The 22,016-nt window shown below is 46.5% G+C and overlaps 1 protein-coding gene across 1 annotated transcript in view; it reads right to left on the reverse strand.

Moving 5' to 3' along the window:
• Positions 1 to 485: 485 nt before the first annotated feature.
• The window catches only part of KLHDC4 (kelch domain containing 4), a 28,981-nt gene continuing 7,450 nt past the window's right edge, over positions 486 to 22,016 (reverse strand). Inside the window, 8 exon segments of the mRNA XM_009890034.1 lie at positions 486 to 1,077; positions 1,374 to 1,490; positions 2,650 to 3,052; positions 4,411 to 4,619; positions 6,613 to 6,632; positions 6,634 to 6,683; positions 12,651 to 12,810; positions 13,731 to 13,823. Of these exon segments, the coding sequence (XP_009888336.1) occupies positions 902 to 1,077; positions 1,374 to 1,490; positions 2,650 to 3,052; positions 4,411 to 4,619; positions 6,613 to 6,632; positions 6,634 to 6,683; positions 12,651 to 12,810; positions 13,731 to 13,823 (1,228 nt within the window). The 3' untranslated portion in view covers positions 486 to 901.

Raw genomic sequence — 22,016 nt, forward strand, 5'->3', positions numbered from 1 at the left:
TGGGGGGGGGGGGGGGAGGCAAGAAAGAAGGGGGGAAAAAAAAAAAAAAAAAAAAAAAAAAAAAAAGTCCTTTGAGAGTGTCAGCCCACTCCCTCCTGTCCTCAACACGCCGTTAGGTCTCAAGGTAGCACATTTCACTGGTCATAAACAGTTCACTTGTAGGACAACTGCTTTCTTAGCCAACATGTGAAAAACTGAATTGGGGGATTCCACAAGAAAAGGCAAAAGCTGCTACAGCTAACATTAAAATGAAGAGACTTCTACTGTTACATGCATCAGGGGTTATCATGGCTTTCATAAAGACAAGGTATGAAAGGATTCCCAGGTTCCTCCCAGCAGTGCAGCCACATCTCAGGGCTGCTGGTGCATCTTACAACCACTACCTGCATACTTCACAGCAGGAACAGTGATCCCTCTTCCACAGCAGGAGAAAAAGAAGCAGAAAAGCTAGGACGGGACTAATTGAGAAAAAACAGGATGATGTAACCAAATAAGTTTATTGTAGAAACCCCTGGAGACATGTTCTGGCCACAGTCAGGGTAGGGAATTTGCAACCAGTGAACCATCGTGATGTGCAGTTTGTCTTGACAGACTCAAAACAGCTTTTGAACAAAAATATGACAGTATTGCATACGCCAGCCTCAGCAGAACAAGTGCTTGGACAGCAATCCTGTTCCACAAGACCCTCCCACAACCTCCAGGGGTGTAACAGCACATCCAGAGCATTAACCAAGTAGGCATATCGAGACTGGTCAGCCCAGAGGCACTCAGAGTAGGCAAAAGCTGGAGTGCCGGGACACCTTCTGGACACGCTGCCTCCCTGGCACATCAGGCTGAGCTCAGCGGAGCTCACCACTGCTCCCAGCATGTTTCTTCACTCATGGAACAGCCTCAACAACAGCTAGACTGAATCTTCATAGAAAGTCTTTGCCATGGCATGTGCCACTTTTACCACCTTCTTCTCCTTAGCATCGGGGCCCATGTTGCTGCGGGCCAGTTTAATCCAATACTGCTCCGTCCTGGACAGATAGTCGGAATGCTTCTCATCAGGCTGAACAGATGGGTGCTCCTCCTCTCCTAGTCACAATGGGAGAAAGACAGAAAGAGAGGTCGCTAACAAAGGCAATCTGCTCTTCCATGTGTCAACCTGTCCAAAGCTACTCTTGTGTTTAAATGTAACAGCCTAAAAACCTATTGGTATCCAATGAAGTGTCTCCTCTACCCTGAGGGCAGTGTCCTATGAAAACTTCGCTTTTGCTGGTAAACTCACCTGGATGCCAGTGAGGCCTTCCAGGCTGGCAGCAGAACCAGCAGATATTGTACCAAAACCCACTTTATATTAACATGAAGACAATATTCATCTTAGTCATTACCTTCCTCATCTTCACTCTCCTCTTCAGAGCTCTCCTCTTCCTCTTCCCCTCCCTCTGCACCTTCCGTATCATCCTCTTCTTCATCCGACTCTGACTCCTCCAACCATTCTTGTGCTTCTTTGATAAGAAAGAAAATAGAAGAAATAAATAACAATCCGTTTCCCACTCCTACACCCAGAACTGTCATGGAGGATGGCAGGGCAAGGTCAGACAGATGTGCTCCTTAAGAGCCCTGCTGTACTTATCGCCCTTGCAGATCCCCACTCTACAGGGCCTGGCTCTGATGGGGAGCAGTGGGAAGAGATGAAAGAGTCAGGAAGAAGTGAACATCACAAAATAGCTGTGGAAGAAAAGATGGTTAGTGCTGATGCTGACATGAGTCAAGTCTCCTCCCTAGCACTTCACAGCTCCATGACCATGAGCAAGACTCCTTCCTTTCTGATTATGCACATGCAGACTGTGAGTTTCCAGGGTAGGGGCACTGTCTTAACGTCTCTTTACAGTGCCTAGCACAGGACCTGGACCGAACCACTTAGCCACTACCATAAGAGAGATGTCGCTTTAAGACAGACCCACAGTTTCTTTCAATAATGAGTAGAAAATCCATCAAATCTATCTTCACTGAGGTCTCTCAGGTAATGCTTTCTGCAACACCACTGAACACACTCATGTAATGACCATGTAGCCAGGGATTCAGGGAACTGACTTCCATGCTTGCCACATCCCCTGAGCTAGCCTGCCCAGCCTGCAAACAGCCCAACAGAGTAGTCACAGTATGCAGCAAATATACTACACATTTAAGGCACAGAGAGAGAACCCTAGCTACTGCCCACGTGCTTTGCAGTACCCAAGACGCTCACTGCCCTGAGAAAGTGAGGACAGACAAGAGCATACATTCCCGTCTTCTGCCAAGTGAACAAGCACGGCACAGCAGGACTTCCCAAGCCAGAACTTGCCACCAGTGAACAAAGACGCTCTGTTTACATGTCTTGGTTTTCAAAGTAGACAGACCAGAGCTCACTTGCTACAGTGATCGCAAAGCTCTGACCAGACAGGTTTCTGCAGCAACTGTGACCATAAGACACTGAATATCACATACTCCCAAGTTTTTTTCTGTCCAGGAAAAAACACTACTCAAAGGCTCATCACCACCCCTTGAGGAAGGTCCACAGCTGTTTGGTCTTTTTTTTCCCCTAAAATACAGCACTGCTGGAAACCATAGCCTGGGGGTTGCTACACTAAAAGCAGAGAGAGGGATCCCACCATAAGAGCTTACTTGGATCCATCTCCGCTAGCACCTTCCATTCTTCCATCTTGTGTAGGTCGATGCTGTAGAGGTCACTGAGGGTGAACTGGCGATCGCCCACCTCAAACATCCCCCCATACACATAGAGAACACCATGCTTCACCGCCAACATGGCATTCGAACGTGGGCATGGCTCCACTTGCTGTCCCAAGGCTCCATCTTCCTCCTCCTCTTCTGATTCAGACCTCTCCTTCTCTTCTGCAGGTCCAGAGATCACCTGCTTGATTGTCATGACAGTCCCATCTTCTGCCACCACCTCTTTGACTATCTCTACCGGGCCTTGTAGGCGTTGCTTCTCCATCTCCTCATCTTCAGCACCCTCTGCCTCAGCTTGTCTGCCACGTCTTCGCTTCTTCTTCTCTGATTTTGGTCCCTGTTAACAGAAACAAGGAACAGAAGGAGTCTGCGTGTGAACTGTGGGCACCTAATAGCATGTACAGCAGTTAACACAAATACTATGGATGCTGCTGGGAGAGAGGTGGGAGAATTCAATTATTTTTCACTAGAATTGCAAGTCTCAAGCAACAGATGCAACCTCCCATTCAGCATGAACTTCTACAAGACATAAAACAACAAGCAATGAAACTCCTGGAGAACCCACAGCATGGAGTTGCTTCCTTTATTAATGGCAGCATGCGCTGAAGAGACAGAAAACAGCTTTTTCTCTCTATCTTGCAGGTGTACACAAACACACACAGAGTCCACCAGTCTGTGACAAGGGCAAGAGAAAATAACCCACCATTTTGTGAAATCAAAACAATTGCTGGGTGCTAAACTACAGTGCATTACCAGGAAGCACTCCAGGTCTTCGAAGTACTGTATGAAAGGGCTGGAAAACAGTCAGCTAGGCAGGCAGAAGCAAACACCTGAGTGCATGTTTGCCTGTTATTATGTGATTGACTTCTCCTTTTTGAGAACAAAGCCAGAAACAGTGGGGGTGGAAAGAAAGAAGTTCAACTAGGTCATTTGCACCTCACTTCTCCCTTGAGAGTGGTTGAAACAAAATCGAAGATCTGAGCTGAGGGCCACATTTCTGAAGTTCTTATGAGCCAAGGTTAATGTTTCATCTCTTCTAGTAGCTCATCATCAATGGGGAAAAGAGGGAAGTTTTTTGATCCCAATGCAACACAAGATGTTTTCACAGTAGCTTTTACTGAACTATCTCGTGTCAGACTTACACATCTTACCTGGAGCTGGCCTCCAGTAAAACACCATAACTATGTTTTCATGCTGCTTTGTTTCATTTTGCATTACACAACGGGGCACAGGCAGCCTGACTCCTGGAGAAGGAGGACTGCCTCCTGAACCACTCTCACTTTGTGCCCAATTATCAGCACTCACAGGTTTCCTCTCTCCCCAGAAGGGTGACAGTCTGCATCACACCGTGGAAGCAGGGCATGGAGAGCACAAGGAGCTATGTGGCAGGAAAGGAGAGGGGCAGCATAAAGTTAAGAGAATTCAGTTGGTCTGGTAGCAAAAACCTGCTAGAGTTGCACATCCCCAGCTTAATTCCTACAGCCTCTCCCCCTCTTCGCAATCAGTGGGTCACAGATCAAAGCAGCAGCCACACCTGGTGGCTCAGCTTCTGGAGCACCCTGAGTTATTAGAAATAGAGGCTTGCTCCACGCTGCAAGAAAGCTGTATGAGGCCAAAAAAGGTCCAAAGGACACGTGTCAGATGATCAAGGAGAATTAACTGAATACATTTGTGTTCTTTTTTAAACAAAAAAACCTTTAGCTGTCCAGGAAACCAGCGGTTTTTCCCAATGTCATAGAAATAAATATCGTTGAAGAAGTCCCCTTCAATGCTCTCTTCCTCTTCTTCATCATGCACACCTCCAAACAGAAGGGAGCGGTTATTGGGACCAATTGCCACGGAGAAGCCAGACCTGGGAGTGGGTTTCACTCCAGACGGGTTGAGCCGAGTCCATGCCCACTTGTCTGGTAATGGATAAAATCAAATAGGAGCATCAGCAAAGGAGAATCCTGATCGTTTGCATATTTTCTAAGGCCATTCAGTACTCCAGCAAGTAACTACACGACCCTTTTTGGACATTCTCAGAACTGCACAGTGTGCCTTCAGCAACAAAGAATCACTTGCATTTCCACTTCAATCACACAGCTAATCTGCACATCCCTTCTACCCTTAGAAAGCCAGTGTATCTTCAATAAAAGCAAAGGCAGAGAGCTATCTTCATGGTGCGCTTTCTAGGGCAAGGAGCCTCTTGAAAGGTGTGCATACCTTTACAGGAGGGTGGAGTTCAAACAGGGACTGATTATATATAGCCTTCGAGTACCAAGGAAATGTACCTTGGTTATCCCATGGAGCCCACCCTACATCAATTCTCCCGCGGGACCCTTCTACTACTGCACCTTATCTGTTAAATTGCACCACTGCCTTAACCCCAAGAATAACTACAGTTCATTGTAAGGAGACCCAACCACACTTTAAAAAAGGGCTCAGCAGTGGGAGAAGGCTTGTGCTCCAAACCCTCGGCTTTTGCTCCAATTTTTTCTACTCTGGATTTAGAGCAAATCCCTAAAATGCAGGCTGGGAGAAGCATATGCACTGGCTAGGTACTGTGCTTCCGAAGGAACCACAACTTCAACAAGATAAACTATAAATAGGACATAATGCAAGCAGGGTCTGGAATCCAGACAATATATGTGACTAACCCTCCCCCCCGCAGTCCCACTTTAAGACGGTCAGGTTTAAAGAAATCAATCATAATTTTAACATTTTAGAAATTCAGCTCTAAGAAGATTGTCCCATTCCCCAAGCCAAGGACAAAATATGCTCTCTCCTAAGGAAAGTGACGAAACTCCCATTTCTGGGGACATTCACAGATAAAACAACCAACTAAAACCTACTCTTGATAATATCCCTGCACTAAGTAGTCTAATGATATAACATCCCAATCTTCTCTCTTAAGAGTCTGTAAGTGAGACACTACTACCAAGGAGTCTGTCTAAGCAGGAGTTTCCAGTGTGGAGAATTCTGAAATCCAAAAGATTTTCTGTTGTGAAACAGAAGAGCAGTGATGAAAATGTCCTAGAGAACAGGAATCTCAAAATGTTTTAATTCCCTCCCACATACAAACCAAAAAATCCCTAAAATATCTTTTCTTCTAGTTTTTTTCTGAAGCTGCCTGCGCAGGCCAGAGCTTCTCACATAGTTAAGCAAGGAGCCCGGAGACCCTCCACTCCATCTCAGACTATTGCAGGACAAACTGGGAGGTGTCAACATAGACGACACTGTGAGCTAGAAGTGATTCTCTGACAAAAAGTATACCCCAACCTTCCTCCAGAGCTCTGTTTCTCAAGCAGGTCCGATCCCCCGGTGTTTCAACGTGTCAGAGCTACCCTTTACATTAGCTCTGAAATCAAGTCACCTGGAGCTGAGAACCGTGTGACTCCTTACAGCCTTCGGCTAACCAGAAAGCTTTGCTCAGCAAAGCAGACACAGCCTCATCTTTTCAGGCTGTAAAACGGAGCGAGCATACAGCCTGCCACAGCAACAAGCGCCTACTTCCCATTTCCCTTTGCAAGGCGCAGCAGTGAGGAATTCTGCCTGCATGTGTGATGGCTTGTCTTCCTTCTCCAATACACATAAACAAAAAAGGAGGACTTAATTCCTCCAATATCCCCCTCCAACTGCTGTTTCCTTCACCCTAGCCCCTTTCTTTTTACACTAGGGTCACAGTATACAAATGCACTTAGCTACTCCTGGGAAGAGGAAAATATTTAAATCAACTCATCTGCTGTGTTTAGCCCCAAAGCAATCACTGGGGCATAGCACTTTTCATTAAAAGGGAAATTTTGTTCTAGGCTTGGGGTTTTTTCGTCTGTTATTCAAAGGAAGAGAGAGGATCTGTATTTACAGTCCTAGAGCATCACTTCCAGCACAGCCCTCTGAGCCACAGCAGTAGCTTACCTTCCTCCTTGCCCTCACCTTAGGAACATATCTGTATGCAGGGTGCCTTTGTCAACATCTTTCTTAATTCTCTGCAGAGAAAGGAAAGACAGGGATGCTCAGTGAAACAGTTTCAGCAGCTTAAAACATAGGAGGTCCAACTCTTCAGGGCCTAGAAAGTCACCCACACCAGAATGGCAGTATGTGCCATTCTGAACTCACTGCTCCACAGATAAGCCTAATCGCAGCCTGAATCTGTACATTCTTGTGCTGAAAACACAAACGCCATGACTGGGGCAAGGAGAAGCCTGTGCGGCTGTTACGCTGCGGCTCTGGAGCATCAGGCAGCTCATAACCATAGTGTTCAAACCAAGAGTGCTCCCTGTGATGAGCCACAACAAACTTCTGCCTGTGACAACCAGTCTGCGACACAGACCCTGGGACTCGTGACTGCATGAAGACTACATGATGCAGTTTAAAGGCAGGAATTTTGGCACCCAGAGAAGAGAAGTAAGTTGTCACAAGGGATTAAGATCAATTGTTTTGTGAAGGAAGGATGGGCAGCACCAAGGAAACAGGAGATGCAAGGTCCTGCCTTTTACTCTACCACAGACAGTTTCAGGTGCTCTCAAGGAACTAATGTCACATCTGTGCCTCTGCTCCTCTAGCTGTAAAAGAGAGCAGATATCCACTCCACCAAAGTGGCACACAATAACTTTCCACAGGGCTTGCAATGCCCTCTGGGATTCTGCCCTTGAATGTTGAGCAGAAGCGTCTGTGCTCTATCACTTGCAAGGCCCAAGTCTAAGCACAGATCTGTGACTAGCACTCAGACTTTCAGTCCCTGCCATCCCCCCATCTCCATCCCACTACAAGAGAAACAGAGGTGACAGCTCTCTCTCTACACCACAGCCCAACTACAGCTGTCATTTTTAGCATTTGGGGCCCCACAGAGCCTCAAGCAACAGTTTTTTTTTCTCCTAAACAGAAACAGAACTGAAGCCCCACTTCCACCCGTACTAAAGGCAACAGGAAGACACCAGCAAAAGCAGGATCAAGCCTCAGTTGATGCAATTAAATGCATCATTTTAAATGCAATTTTCCCTTGCTCCTTTCAATGTAAGCCCCTGTACTCCAGTGCTCATAGCAACATGCTGCATCTGAAAGCAGCACTATGCAACACCACTGTAGGAGGTCTTTTAATAATGTCGTTATCCACCCAACCCTTCATGCAGAGCTCCTACTTCCTTGTAATTCCCTTCCTCCTGGGGGCAATGGCATCGCTATGCTGTGTAACTGCTGCCGGGATGCAGACAGTAGATCCCAGCAGAAGCTGGGACGGTTGGGTCCCAGTCCTCAGGAAGATGAGCAGGGCTTGGGTGCACTTGACAGCACAACAGCAGGGTGCTGTGCTGCTCTTGCTGTATATCCGTACCCAACCCTGTGCCCTGCACCCGACAGGTTTTGTTACTGCAGGGTGTGCCGTTACTGCATGGCCTGGCATCCAATTCGTAGGAACGGTATTCAATTCTTAGAAAGGCAGAAGAGAGGAAAGGGAAACAAAGTGTGCTTGAGGCACTGCACAACAACACTGTAACTTGGACGATGCTGAAAAGCCCTGGGGAAGGACAATAACTAAGTGCTGGAGGAAACAGCAGAGCTCTGCTTGCAGTGCAGCAAAAGGGAAGCTTCAGTTAACTTAAGGACCAGGGTCTGCCCGTAGGGCTGTCTTGGGAAGTTTGTTAGTTTGGGACTGTGGCTCACACGTCGTCTTGGTCTCCACATGCATCTAAGCATGCCCGTTAGCACACTGGAAGACACACACTCTTCAAGACAAGATGTCTACGCTGGAGAGATCCTCTTCTGTGCAACCACTTCAATGAAGTCAACAACTGCACTATTCCACCTACTGTCCTCGAGCAACAGAACATTTGGCACACAAGGGACAGAAAGCCTGTGAGAACAAGCGTCAGTGACAGTCCTATTTTCTGCATAAGAGGTTACACAATGATGACTCCTTCAGTCACTGCCAGTTCTCCAACACACGGAAAACAAGCAAGACAAAATTTTGCATCGGTGACTGGTTCTGAGGCACAGTTACAGGAACTCTGGTGTTGGAGACATGGTTGGAGGGGCTGGGAGCTGCCCATTTTGAGCAGACCCTTGAAAGAGAGCTGCCAGAGCAGGAAAGGGAAAGAAACACCTTCTAGGAAAGGTGCTGTAAGTATTGAGTACACCAATTCATAGCCTGGCGGTGCATGTATTGTGGCACCTACAGCAGTAGCTCTCAAGTTCAAAGCGCTGTGAGTCACCGTGCCAAGCAAGTGCCACGCTCTGGCAATGTCACACTTCACTGTCTCTGTCACACAGGTCTAGAGCAGCAGAAGTCACCAACGAGCTGCAGGCTGTGGACAGCCGAGATACAGCAGTCTTTTTAGTCTGTCCCTCACCTTAATCAAACACCCCTCCAAGGCTCACCTGAGCAAACAGCTGTCAGGGATGGATAGGCAGAGGACAGGGAGGGGGAGAGAGAGAGACGGGCAGGAGCCTTCACATCTTATAGCGCTGAAGTGCACCCCAGTGACTGCAAAGTGCCTGTCTGCTAATGATAACGGAAATGGCGGTTATTTCTTCTCCAGTTCCAGGCAGGCTGCAGTCTGTCCTTCAATGCTAGACAGAGTACACATTCATATGTGCAGGGGACACACAGGCCGAAGTGTGCAGGAGCACAGTAAGACGTGCACTGTCTGCACAAAAGGAGGGAAAATAGCAAATACTGAAAGAGCAGTTGGCTTCACTATCATACAAGCTGCAGAGAATAACTGCATTATTTTTCTCCTGAAAACCACATGGCTCCCTGTAGTAAACACGCTGCGTATGCAACATGACAAAGCTTCTTGGGCTGAGAAAACCCCAATGAGGTGGAGTGGGAGTTAGTTATTTGTTGTCAAAGAGACGCCTGTTTTTCCCAACTCACACTGGCTCAAAAGCAGACACTTCACCAGGAAGCAGCACACCGCTACTGGAGAGATCGATTCCCTCCCACCCAGGATACCTGCCTGCCCCGAGCAAATCGCTCCAACAGTCACAAGAGGTTCCTCCTGTTTCCCCTGCTGTCCTTCTTGCCTTGAAGTTCCAGGTGTTTGCTTTCAAGCACAGAACTGGCTTGGATCTCCACAGCCTACTGTTTGCGCATACAGGTACATGAGCAAGTACCAAGAGCTTTACAGGTGTTAACTAAAAAAACCCTAGCTCCACTGACAGATAGCAAGGCACCTCCTTCTCCCCCTTCAAAGAACATGGAAACTGAGGCACGGAGAGCTGTTCTTGAGAAGCAGGGGAATCAGGATTCCCCATGTATAATGTGCTAACCATGTCTGATAAAAGAGATCAACAGTGGCAAAATACATCCAATTAGCAGAGGCCCTTAGCAGGCAGGCAGAACTACAGAGGGAACCAGTCCCACTAGACCTTGCAATTCAGGCAAACACTTCAGCCCTGCCACAAGCAATCTCCCAGCAGAATCCAATTCAGCTTTGCAAAGCTTGCCACTAAAAAAAAAAACAAACAACAAAACAACCCCCAAACCCAATAAAACCCCACACAATAGTCGTCTTTGGCATCCAAAAGCATCGCACACATGTCCCACCAGCCCTCCCATGGCTTGTAGGCTGCTTGCACCTGCAAGGTAGAGCAGCATTATTCTCCAACACCTCCCGGCTGCATTCGCCGTGCCAGTCAGGCACAGTGCGCTCACGTTGCCTAGCAATAGAGCAGTCTCATTGCTTTATACAGCCAAAAATGCAGCTTGCTGCAGCAAGCCCCATCCCCAGCATGAGAAATGGGTGAGGACATCTTTAAGATCAGCAGGAGAGCAAGTCTGAGCTCCTTGCAGGATTTTGAGGCACATTTTAGGCAGAGCTGACAATGGGCACAACATCCCCTTCTCTAAGGGATGGCTGAAGTTGCCTTTATCATTTCTAGGCTGAAGACAAAACGGACAAACACAGGGACACCGTTGTGCTAAGAATCATGCAGTTTAAAATATCAGGCATGCTCTTGTCAATTTGTGCTGCAAGATCTCAAGTTAGTCGCACTCAAGGTTTTAAAGCTCTATTTTCACCATTTGCATTCTGGTTGTTCACTAACTGGTCAGCAAAATCCAGTGGGGCGCACAGGGAAAGGCATGTGTGGGTACCAAGGTTCTTCTCCTGGCTCTGCGTAAAAGTTTGTTGCCTTTGCATCTCAAGAAAGCTGCAGAGAAAATTCTGTTCAGCGCTGTAGTCAGTTGGTAGCTCAGCTGGACCATTCCTGCCTTAAAGTTCACTTGTGCTACAGAATACACAAGCAAAGCCTGTGTTAGAAATGGCACATCAGAGAGAAGCAGACTTAGCTGTCTATATTACAAAGGAAATGGATTCATAACAGGAGAGGTTGTTTTAATCTAAAAGCTGTTCTCCAAGCTGGAAAGGAGCTGCACCTTGCTCTTATCCTTGCTCAGTGCCCTGCATAATGGCTGAGGGCAGCTTTAGACTCCCCCATCCCTTCTACTTCATTTTTATTAGCTCAAAACAACCCAGAGCAGTGCAAAAGAGCCCACCCTTGTAAAGTGGAACAGAACTGCAAACACGCGTCAACTTTTATACTTCCATGGGGCTCAGTATGCACTTGAAACCCAACTGCTTTCAGTAGCCATGATAGATCCACATCTAGCATAGCATGCAGGCTCATGCTTCCTTCCCACCCTCAAAAGTGAGGAAACAGGACAGAGAAAGGAAGAGGACAAAACCTTTTCAGGTAGAAAATGCCTCTGTATTGTTACTGCTATTTAATCAAATGCACAACTGATGAGATAGAGCCCTAAGCGCAGGCCGTGAGGAGGCACAAATGCTTCTAAATATATAGACAGACTATCTTCTCTCCCCTTTCCCTGCTTTTCTTCTTTGTTCATTTATTCACATCAGAACAACGCGTCCTCCTCCCCCAGCGACGCGCTGCTGGAAGCAATGCCTTTCCACTGAGACAGTAGCAGCAGGATCCGGGTCTTCTGTCTGCATTCGCAACATTAAAAGCTTTTGCAGGAGCCTTTTGCTCAATGAAATATTTACTTCCTCCCGCTCAGCATGGAGACAGGGATACTTGGTCAATGAGGACATACAGTCTAAAGGGCTATCCAGTATAAATTACCATGATTAACAAAGCAAGAAGCAGAGCAGAGGAAGCCTGGTGCTCATCAAAAGTCTTCTTTGGCTTATTGAGTTTGCTAACTAGTGCTGCTCCTTTAACCCTTTCACTGATGCAAGAAAACAAGCCTCCTGGCAGCTGCTGCTTTTAACCTGCAAGTGCTGGAATACAGACAAGTACTACCTGAGATCACTTTAAGCTGGCTGTAGCCACCACGGTTGCCAAAATTGCCATTTCTCCCAGTTACTTATTCCTACCTCTGTGACATCATCTCCTTATACTGGATTAGATTAGCAGGGAAAATACAAAATTCATTTTAACCAAGATAAGCTCCTTGATCAGCACACAACTGCATGAAGAAAGGCAAAATTAGAAGACAAGATGCCTCTTTTGGTAGTAGTATTGATTGACAGCAGCCTGAACCATCCTGTAGATGAACAATCCAAGGGCACAACTGCACATTCCCCCCAAGCTGGCATAACCACAGGCTAACACGCACTCTCATTATCAGTGTTTTTTGGACATCTGGCAGCTGCCTGACATGCGGAAACATCGTCAGTCAGAGCAGCGGGAAGTTATGCGATGAGATCACGAAATCTTGCACTGGAGACAAGGCTTGTGAAACCGAGGAGAGGGAAGTAGCAGTACAGAGATCTCAATTTCGTTCTGCCGAGCTCTGAGCCCATTGCCCTCTCCAAGCAGTCAAAACACAGGACTCCACAGCCAGCACAGGTCAAGCCCGTCACATCAGCCCCACTTCAGCAACTTGAGTTTATCACATTTTAGTTTTCACTTTCGCCCCTTAGTTTTTCCATCAAGTATTCTGTTTAGCACCCAGGAAATAGTGCCCTGGCTTACCACAAAGTGTCTCCTACCTGTTTGGAGTAGCCTCCGTAGATGATTATGCTGCCCTCGGGACTGGTAGCCATTTGACACCCAGATCTTGGAGCAGGCCCAATCCCTGATGGAGCCAGCTTGCTCCAGGTGAAGGAGTCCAGGTTGAAGGCATACACGTCATTGTAATAGATGTAATCTCTAGGGAGAGCAAATTCACACACCACAGGTCACCATTTAGGAAAGGATAAAATATCACTTCAGGAACAGCACCAGGAACCTCTGAAGAGGTGCCACACTTTATTCAACTCCTTGCATTTATGGCTTTTCTCCTTCCATAGCCATAGCAATGTACAGAAGATTTGTTCGGGTGAAGGTTACTATTTCAGTGCAACAATTTGCATTTGACAAAGCTCCTCTGAGCAAAACCTCTCTGGGTTCTTTTTTATCTATGTCATTCCTTACTACAATAGAGGTTTCATAAACTCTATCCAGTTAACACGATCCAAGGTAACTTTAATCAAAACACAAAAGATCAAAACACATTAGACCTATGTCTGTCTAGAGGTGTGGGGAAAAAAACCCATACATGTATCCCTGTTCTCTTTCTACTGGCCAACTCACATACTACTAGTGGAAAATGCTCTGCACAGGTTAAACTCCCCAGGACACCGCCAAATCGAGGGTAGGCTGTGCAACTTGCACTGTGCTCACAGGGACCGCACTTATGCTGCTTACTGTCCCCGAGACAATCCGTAGCTCAGTTCTCTTCACAGCCCCCATGACAGTGTAGCTGTGATCTCATGTAGTACGTGAGAGCCTACTGGAGAAGATGTTTCTAGGAAGACAAGGCTCTTTGACAAGATTCAGAGGCCAAAAGCGATGTATTCAGCTTTAGCTACAAGGATGAGTAGCTACTTCAGTGATTAGCTAAGTGGTACAATAGTTTCTCAAACACCTGAAGACTTCAAAACAAGATCACTTGTCTTTCTAACATAAAAGTCTAGTTCAGTAACAGTACTGCTGAGGATAATCCTTCCATTAAAGCCCAGCTTTCTGTTACTGGCGAAATTCTATTGTCTTTTTTTACAGAGGATTCAGTACCACTAGCAGTAACTCACCTTGCACTCTCATGGAAACCTCCGAAGATGATCAGCTGTCTTTTGCAAGCAACCATTCGATGTCCACTTCGTCCAGAGGGACCTCCTGATGCCCTGAAATACAAAGAAATTCTACTTATCAGCACAAACCCCTTTCCTGTTAGTGTGTCAGTCTGCTTTTATTGAAGTCACAGGCAGCTGGGCTGCTTCAGTTCTCCTGGAACAGGAAACCATGGGGAATTTCGTTGCCTTAAAACATATGTATGCTTTTCTCCAGAACAGAATGTGTGCACTTCCTGTAACTCTTGGTATTTGCGACACAGGTATTTTGCAGTAACAATTTTATTCCCAGTGATAAGCCATCTAGTCTCTAACAGCACCCAAACTCTTGAAGTCTTTTCTGCTATGACTCAGGAGCTAATTTTTCAGTAGAGTTTAATGAAGAGCAGTTAACTCCCACAATTGCAAGAAAGGCACTCCAGACAGAGATGTTTTCTCCAAGTACCAACTAAGAGCCAGAGATCAGCTCTGACATCCACTCTCCTTCCATGTGTTAGGAAATCACATACCTATACTATCTTCACTCATGTACCTGCAGTTAGGCTATAACATCAAACTAGTGAAAAGACTTTGTAAATTACTTAGATTTCCTCAAGAACAAAGGCATTGCAGCAAAACAAGTCATCGTTATTATCTTACACGTTAAAAAGCAGCTACGCTCACTGTTCTGCTCTTTCAAGCCTTCCTGACCTTTCAGTTAAATGTGCCACTTCCATTTCCAGGAACAAGCAACAACACCCCATCTGTCACATCCAAAAGCTTCACGCGAAGCCAGGCAGCTGGCAACGACATTCCTGAGAGGCAATGAAGATGCACCTTCCTTCATGTTCACCCACAGACTGAGCATCATACGAGAGAGAACAAAAACAACTTCAAGAACTCTCCAAACAAAGGCAACTTTAGGCCAAACCACAGAGAAAACAGGGTTTTGCTTTGAGTGTTCTCTGCCCCCACGGATTAATCTATCACATTTCCACTCTTGCTGAGGAGTCTCCCAAAGTGCACACAGTTGGCACCACTGAACTCAGCAAGGCTTCTCAAATAGGCAGTGTTAACATGTGTTAAGTGGTTGCAGAATCAGGGCCTAAATAAACAAGAAACCTGCTCACCGTTGAAAACAACAACAAAAGCTAAACCCACAACCCTACTGCTACGCTTTAACTGGCAGCAGGTAGCTGTAAAGAGCGGTGATAGACTTCTGTGGAGAGAGAAAATGAGGGCCCTTATTCACCATCAAAAATGACAATCTCGCACCAGCCATAATGAAAAACTCTAAGCAGAACAGTAGCGTTTGGGTAAGACTGAATTAATATTGATTGCCTGGACTTTTTATTCTAACAGAGAGTACGGTTTTCTAGGCATTTACTGGATTTTTAAGTACCGCCCTGCAGAATAGCACCTCTAGTATTAATTTCATCAAGATCTGAAATCATTATTTTCTCTTTTGTAACAAAGCTCCCATATTATTATTCCAGATGGCACCTTTTATTTTTTTTTTTTTTAAAGGAAAGAAGGAATTAAAAATCAACACTAGCAATAAAATTCTTTTCTCAGAGAATATCTTCTGCCTTCCTTCTCAAGCAGGTTTCCTCCAAGTTAAAAATCAATTCTGAACAATAAAAAGTTTATTCACTGATGCGTTGTGTTTTAGTAAACAAGTTCCCACAAGTGTAGACATCCAGTTTGGGGCCTGATCCGAATTCAGAGAAGTCTCACCGGCACTAGCACCACTTGCTCTCAACCACAAGGCTGTTCTCCTCTTTCTTTAGACTAGCAATACTAGTGTGTAAACTACTCGAGCTACAAGAGCAGATGCTGAAATATGGTTCCAGGAGGCCTTATCCTGGACAGTAGTGTATCATCTCAGCTTCCTTGGCTTTAGCGTTACACATTCATAGAAACATAGAATACCAGTTTGGAAGGGACCTCAAGGATCATCTGGTCCAATCTTTCTTAGTAAAAGCGCGGTCTAGACAAGATAGCCCAGCATCCTGTCCAGCTGAATCTTAAAAGTGTCCAGTGATGGGGAATCCACCACTTCCCTGGGGAGATTATTCCAATGGCTAATTGCACTGTGAAAAATTTTCCTCGTGTCCAACTGGAATGTCTCCAGGAGTAACTTGTACCCATTACCACTCATCTTTTCCGTGTGACTCCCTGTAAAAAAGCAGCCCCCATCTTCTTTGTAGACACCCTTTAAATACCGGAACATGGTGATAAGGTCTCCCTAAGCCTTCTTTTCTCAAAACTGAACAAACCCAGTTCTCTTGCCTTTCCTCAGGTGGCAGGCTTCCCTTGATCATCTTGGTGGCCTTTCTCTGGACCCTCTACAGCCTGTCCACATCTTTTTTGTATAGTGGGGACCAACACTGACCACAGTATTCCAAGCGTGGCCTGACAAATGCTTAGTAAAGTGGGATAATGACTTCTTTATCTCTGCTGGTGATGCCATTGTTGAGGTAACCCAGCATCCCGGTGGCTTCCTTTGCCACAGCAGCCCACTGTTCACTAACATTGAGCCTGCTGTCCACCAGGATCCCCAGGTCCCTTTCCAGAGCTGCTCCCCAGCCAGGCAGATCCCAGCCTGTGCTGCACTCCTGAATTATATTTTCCCAGGTGCAAGACCTTACACTTGTCCCTGTTGAACTTCGTAAGGTTCTTGAGGCCTATCCAGGTCTTCCTGCAGGGTGGCTCTCCCTTCCCAAGTGTCCACTTCCCCACTCAGTTTGGTATCGTCACTAAATTTCGTCAGGGTACGCTTGATCCCATCATCCAGAGCACTGGATATTAAACAGCACCAATCCCTGGGGGACCCCTCTTGTGACACATTGCCAGTCTGAAAATGAGCTATTTACCACCACCCTCTGGGTGCAGCCTAGCAGCCAGTTCCCCACCCACCGCACAGACCACTTATCTAGACCATAACGCATCAGCTTCTCTAGGAGGAGGCTGTGAGGAACCGTACAGAAAGCCGTGGAGAAATCCAGGTAGACAACGTCCACCGCTCACCCCATATCAACCGAGCATAGAAGGCGATCAGGTTTGTCAAGCATGATTTGCCCTTGGTGAATCCGTGCTGGCTTTTCCCAATCACATGCTTCATTTGACTTGTGATAGCCTCCAGGAGGACTCACTCCATAACCTTCCCAGGGACTGAAGTAAGACTGATGGGCTGGTAATTTCCTGGGTCCTCCTTTAAGCCCTTCTTGTAGATGCAGGTGACATTAGCCTTCTTCCAGTCTTGCGGGACATCCCCAGATCTCCACGACTTCTCGGAGGTTATGGAGAGATGCCTCACAACGACGTCAACTAGCTCTCTTAACACCCTTGGGTGGATACTGTCAGGGCCCATCGATTTGTAGGGGTTAAGCTCCTGTAATAGTTCACAAACCAACCCTTCCTTCATTGACAGTGGGGTATGTATTTTTGTTCCCAAGGCCTGGGGCTCAGGAATCATTGCAAGAATCAGCTATAGAGGAAAGTTTATAGCCTTTGATGCAAGGACATGCCCTCCTAAACTTACAACAACTGCTCTTAGAAAGTGTTTTTACATAGAGACCTTCATACAGCCAAGGTCCTTCATCCCCCAGTCTCCAAACACAACACTGGAAAAACCAAATGGCATAGTCAAGCACGATTGGCAGTAATGTATAACCCTGCTGCCACTCCAGAAGGCACCTGCTGCAAGCTCAGACTCATTTCCCAAATGCAAACTGTCTCCTTTTACCTGTGTCATTGTTTATGGTCCAAAGCAAGCATTTTGGAAATGGTTTCACAGACTTTGTGATTAATACTCTACTTCATGGGGTTGACACCAAAAGGCAGACATGTGGGAGGGAGCTGTAAATTCTCCAGACTTTTTTTTAAAAATAGATTAAAAGTCTAGATGAGGACTGGTTCTACACATGTACAGCACGAGTCTGATCCGAACTGCTCCATAAGGAATTCGCTTTTGCTTGTGGAGTTACTCTGGGACTTATAGTAACATAACAGACCTGAATTCAGCCCCCAGATTCAAGAATTAGAGACTTACATGTCACAGTGGCTGCAGACTGCATAAGTGAGTTACTTTTTCATTCATTCCTTCATCCACAGGATGCTCAGATGAATCTCGGAACCTTTCCATAATCATAAAAGTGATGATGCATAGAACATCCCATCAAAGGGGCATTTCAGGACAAAGCACTTTTATCCTCCAGTACTTAAGGCAGCTGAAGCCCAGGACTCCAGTGTCCGGTTTTACATCTTACACCTGTGAGTGCAAACAAGCGTTCTGTTCAATGGCACACGCAGATAGCGTACCCATGTGTTTGTGTACTCAGTTAGGAAGTATACCAGTGAATACGCAACTGCCACAAGGCACAAAATCCTCAAATCAAATCCCTTGCAAAGTCCATCAGCAGTCATACATTTGGATCCTGATCTAGCAAAGAACAAGCTCACAAGGCTCACTTCTGGGCTGACAGAGGAGGTCTACTCAATGGTACACCAAAACACGCTTCTTTTCTTTAAGCACAAATGCACCTTTCTACCTCGTTGCAGGACTTGATCTTTCTGGTGACAAATAGCACGTGAGCAAGGAGAGCCGTCAATCAGAAACAAACCTATGCTGAAAGGCATCCTGCACCGCAGTGACTGCTCCCGTTCTCTCTGTAAACAGCGTTAGACACACGCTTGTGAAACGCTACCCTGAAATATTTATAGCACCACATCTCACAAAACTGTTATGGGAAGTACCATTAACATTCTGGTATTAAAGGGCAGGGAGCTACACAGGCTCAAAAGCAAGACCAAGAACTACACAGAGAAGCGATGTGCCAGTTCCCAAGCACAACCCAAGGCGTGATGCTCCCTGTCTCCCTTTGAGGGAGTGCACTGGGCCACACAGAGCTGCGTAAGAATTTTCTCTCTAGGAAGGAATGAGACACTTAAGTTAAAATACTGCTTAGCTCTAAGGCAGAGTAACAAACAGTTCATGCACTGAGGCAACCTTGCGCGTCACACAAATGATAAGGTGGTTCCAATAAGTCGAAGTCAGTTGCTGGCAAGTCTTCTAATGGACTGGGATTTGCTGTGTTTGGACCATCTTTGTGTATGCAAAATGGAAGTAAATCTGGCAATTTTTAACTCTGTCAAGCAGACTGGGACCACTGTGCTCTGTGCTAGAAGATAATGGAGATCGACTTCCCCATCAGCCTTTGCAGACACAGCACAGGGATATTATTCGCAGGGATGAGTTATTCAAGGTTTTCTCTTCAAAAGCGTTTTATAGTCAAGCCTCTTATGGCACCAAGATGGTCTGTGGCATGAACTGTAGGCCAGGAAGGACAACATAATTGTCTGAAATCTAAGCTGTGGGGTTGGAATAACTAGATGTCCTAGAACTGCAAGGTCAGATCACAGCAGGGTCATCTTAGCTACTCAATCCACACAAACCAATACATTCAAACCCACCTGAAACAGGGCACACGTGATTCTTCCCATGTGGAACAGAAACAGTCACTTTGTCTCTCTTGTCCAGACATTTCTTAACGAATAATTATGTTACTCTTTTATTTGCATCAAAATGATGTCTTCCAAACCCAACTGAGTTTACTCAATACCAGTCTGTTTCCCAAATGTCTATCAGCAGGCATTTATTCAGGTAACACACATTGGACACATGGAATCACCACTCGGCCTGCTATGTTCACATAGCATCGTTTACCTTGCTGTACCAGGCTTGCTGTGTCAGGACTGGTGCCCCACCATGACCCAACAAACCTACACAATCTGCCCCCTCCATTTAGTCTTCCCAAACGCGTTCACTCTCCCAACACCACTAGCCCCCAAGCTGACCCCCACTGTCACCAGTCAGCCCAGCTGGTTAATGGCAATCCAAAATAAGGATGAGCTTGACTTCAGACAGACATGAGAAATCTATATGCAAAAATGACAGCAGCAATGGGGTTCCCTGGCAAGGAAAGTAAAATGCTCAAGGAAGTGAAATGCAGCACGTTATGATCATAGTTTTAAAAGAAGTAGGAAAAAATCCCTCATACAACTCAACAATCATCTTTGCCCTTTACTCCTCCCCTTTCCAAGCAGACTGTAATCAAGATGCCATATGGAAAAGCAAAGAGGCAGCAGAAACTTGATTTTCATACCCAGTCAGGTTAGCATTAAAACAAAGACATCCCCTCCCAGCCTCCGCCAGATGCCTCATTAATGCAGCTCTTGGAGCTCTGCCCAAGGATGGGGAGGAGATGCACTTTGTTTTATTCAAACACTGGGACCAGGGCACAGGCATTTTCAAAATTCCGGCAAGGCTGAAAGACAGACGTCTGCCCAAACACATCAAGAAGCTCAAATGGAGCAGATCCTGCATGGGGCAGGGAGAGAGGTAAGATCATCTCTCCAGGGCACTTTCACCCATGTAAGTTATGATGCTCAGTTAGAAAATGTCTATCCTTTTATCTACTAAGAAACAATGAAGTATCAATGTCTCCAAATGCATCCTCTCGCTGAGGCATGGCAGCCAAGGTGACATGTGACAACCTACACCTGGGGATGGGACTCACCTTGCCAGGCTGGCTCCCTCCTCACTAACCGTAACAACCCATCACAACAAAATCTCTTGCCGTGGCTTTAGTCCATTTGGGGCCTGGGACTGCCGGGCGCATCCTGCAACTCGCAGCACATGCAAACTTCATGCTCAGCTCCAGGGAAGGAACAGGTGCTTTTGCAGTAAAAGTTACACTCAGCATCCCCGAGGCTGCTGTCCCACAAGAGGTAAGACGCAGGATGAGTACAGCCTCATAACCACCTCATTTCCTTTTCCCAGGCAGGTCAGGTACTGCAGCATGTTTTGGGAGTGGAAAACCCTAAATCAGCTCTACAGCAACGCATCTGCAAACCCACGAGAGAACAATTTGCGCCATCAGTGGCGGAGCTAACGAAGCCTCATCTGGATTCTCTGATGGCTCACAAAAAATAATCTCCCGCCCTCGCTCTCCCTGCAGCTGGGTATTAACAGTGCTCTCCGGTGAGGAATTTTTTCAACTAAGAGTTCGGTTGAAATGTCAGCCCTTTCTCTCAGCAGGGACCCCTATGGCGAACATCACTTCCTCTCCACCACCTGCTTATATGAAACCAGTAGGGACGTAACGCATTTGAGTTCATCCCCTTTATTTGGCTGAGATTGAGCAAGGGATTCAAAAGTTATTTTGGGGGAGCTGGGAGGGGTGCAGTCACAGTCCTTACGTCAGCTTCTGCCTAACAACAATAGGCAGATCAGCCTGCACAGTGACAGGTCTTTTTAATCCTTGCACCACTTAAAGAGCCCTCCATCGTTTTGGAGGGTTTCTCTCACTCCCACTTCTCAAAGACGAGCAGGGCTCACTAGAGTAAAACCTGGCTTCCTGCAACATGACAAATTACAGCTGTTATTAGATTAACACTGCCAGGTCTGGAGCCAAGAACCACACTGATGGACAGGAACCAGCCGCTTACGAATCGAAGTTTGCTCTCAGCCTCCCTGAGCAACTCAAAAGGACGAACCCGGGATTCTTGCAGAGCAGTCAGCTGCCGGGATCCTGTGCTGTGAAGCATCCTTCTAACCCAGCCTGGTTTGGACTCCTTGGGATTTTTGCACTTTGGCTCTATATGTCCCCCTGCACCCTCCATGTCCTTTCAGTGCTACATTAACATTAGTAAAACTAAACCTCCAGACTTCTCCCTTGTCAGGCGGTATCAATGCTCCCATTTTGCAGGGCGGGAGAAAAAGCAGACAGGCGTGATGACTCACTGTGTGGCCTCAGGCATGTGCCAAGGCAGAGCCAGGGTATCCATCTCAGCACAGCTCAGTCCTAAACCACCCTCTCAATTACTGTGCCAGACAGACACAGACAACAGGCACCCGCACTCTGTAAGGGGGGCGAAAAGTGATTGGTCTAGGCAGATTTAGGGCTTCCCACCTGAACGAAGGACATGGAGCTCATAACCAGGAGCTCAACAGGTAAAACAGCAGATGAGCAAGTGTTCAAAAGCTGCTGCTTTCCCCTTGCCACCTCAAGGGTCAGCTGCACAGGAGTTTCAGCCCAATCAAAGTCTGCTCTGACTACCCCTACAGTCAAGACAATCACACAGTCCGAGAGAAAGTCTACGTCTAAGTCAGAACCAAAGCCACATCTCCTGACTCTGAGTCCACTGGATGACCCACCAGACCTCTTCTGCTCCCACTCAAATATAAACATGAGCAGCAAAACT

The sequence above is a fragment of the Charadrius vociferus genome, unplaced genomic scaffold, assembly GCF_000708025.1.
Source record: "Charadrius vociferus isolate BGI_N301 unplaced genomic scaffold, ASM70802v2 scaffold1028, whole genome shotgun sequence".
NCBI lineage: Eukaryota > Metazoa > Chordata > Aves > Charadriiformes > Charadriidae > Charadrius > Charadrius vociferus.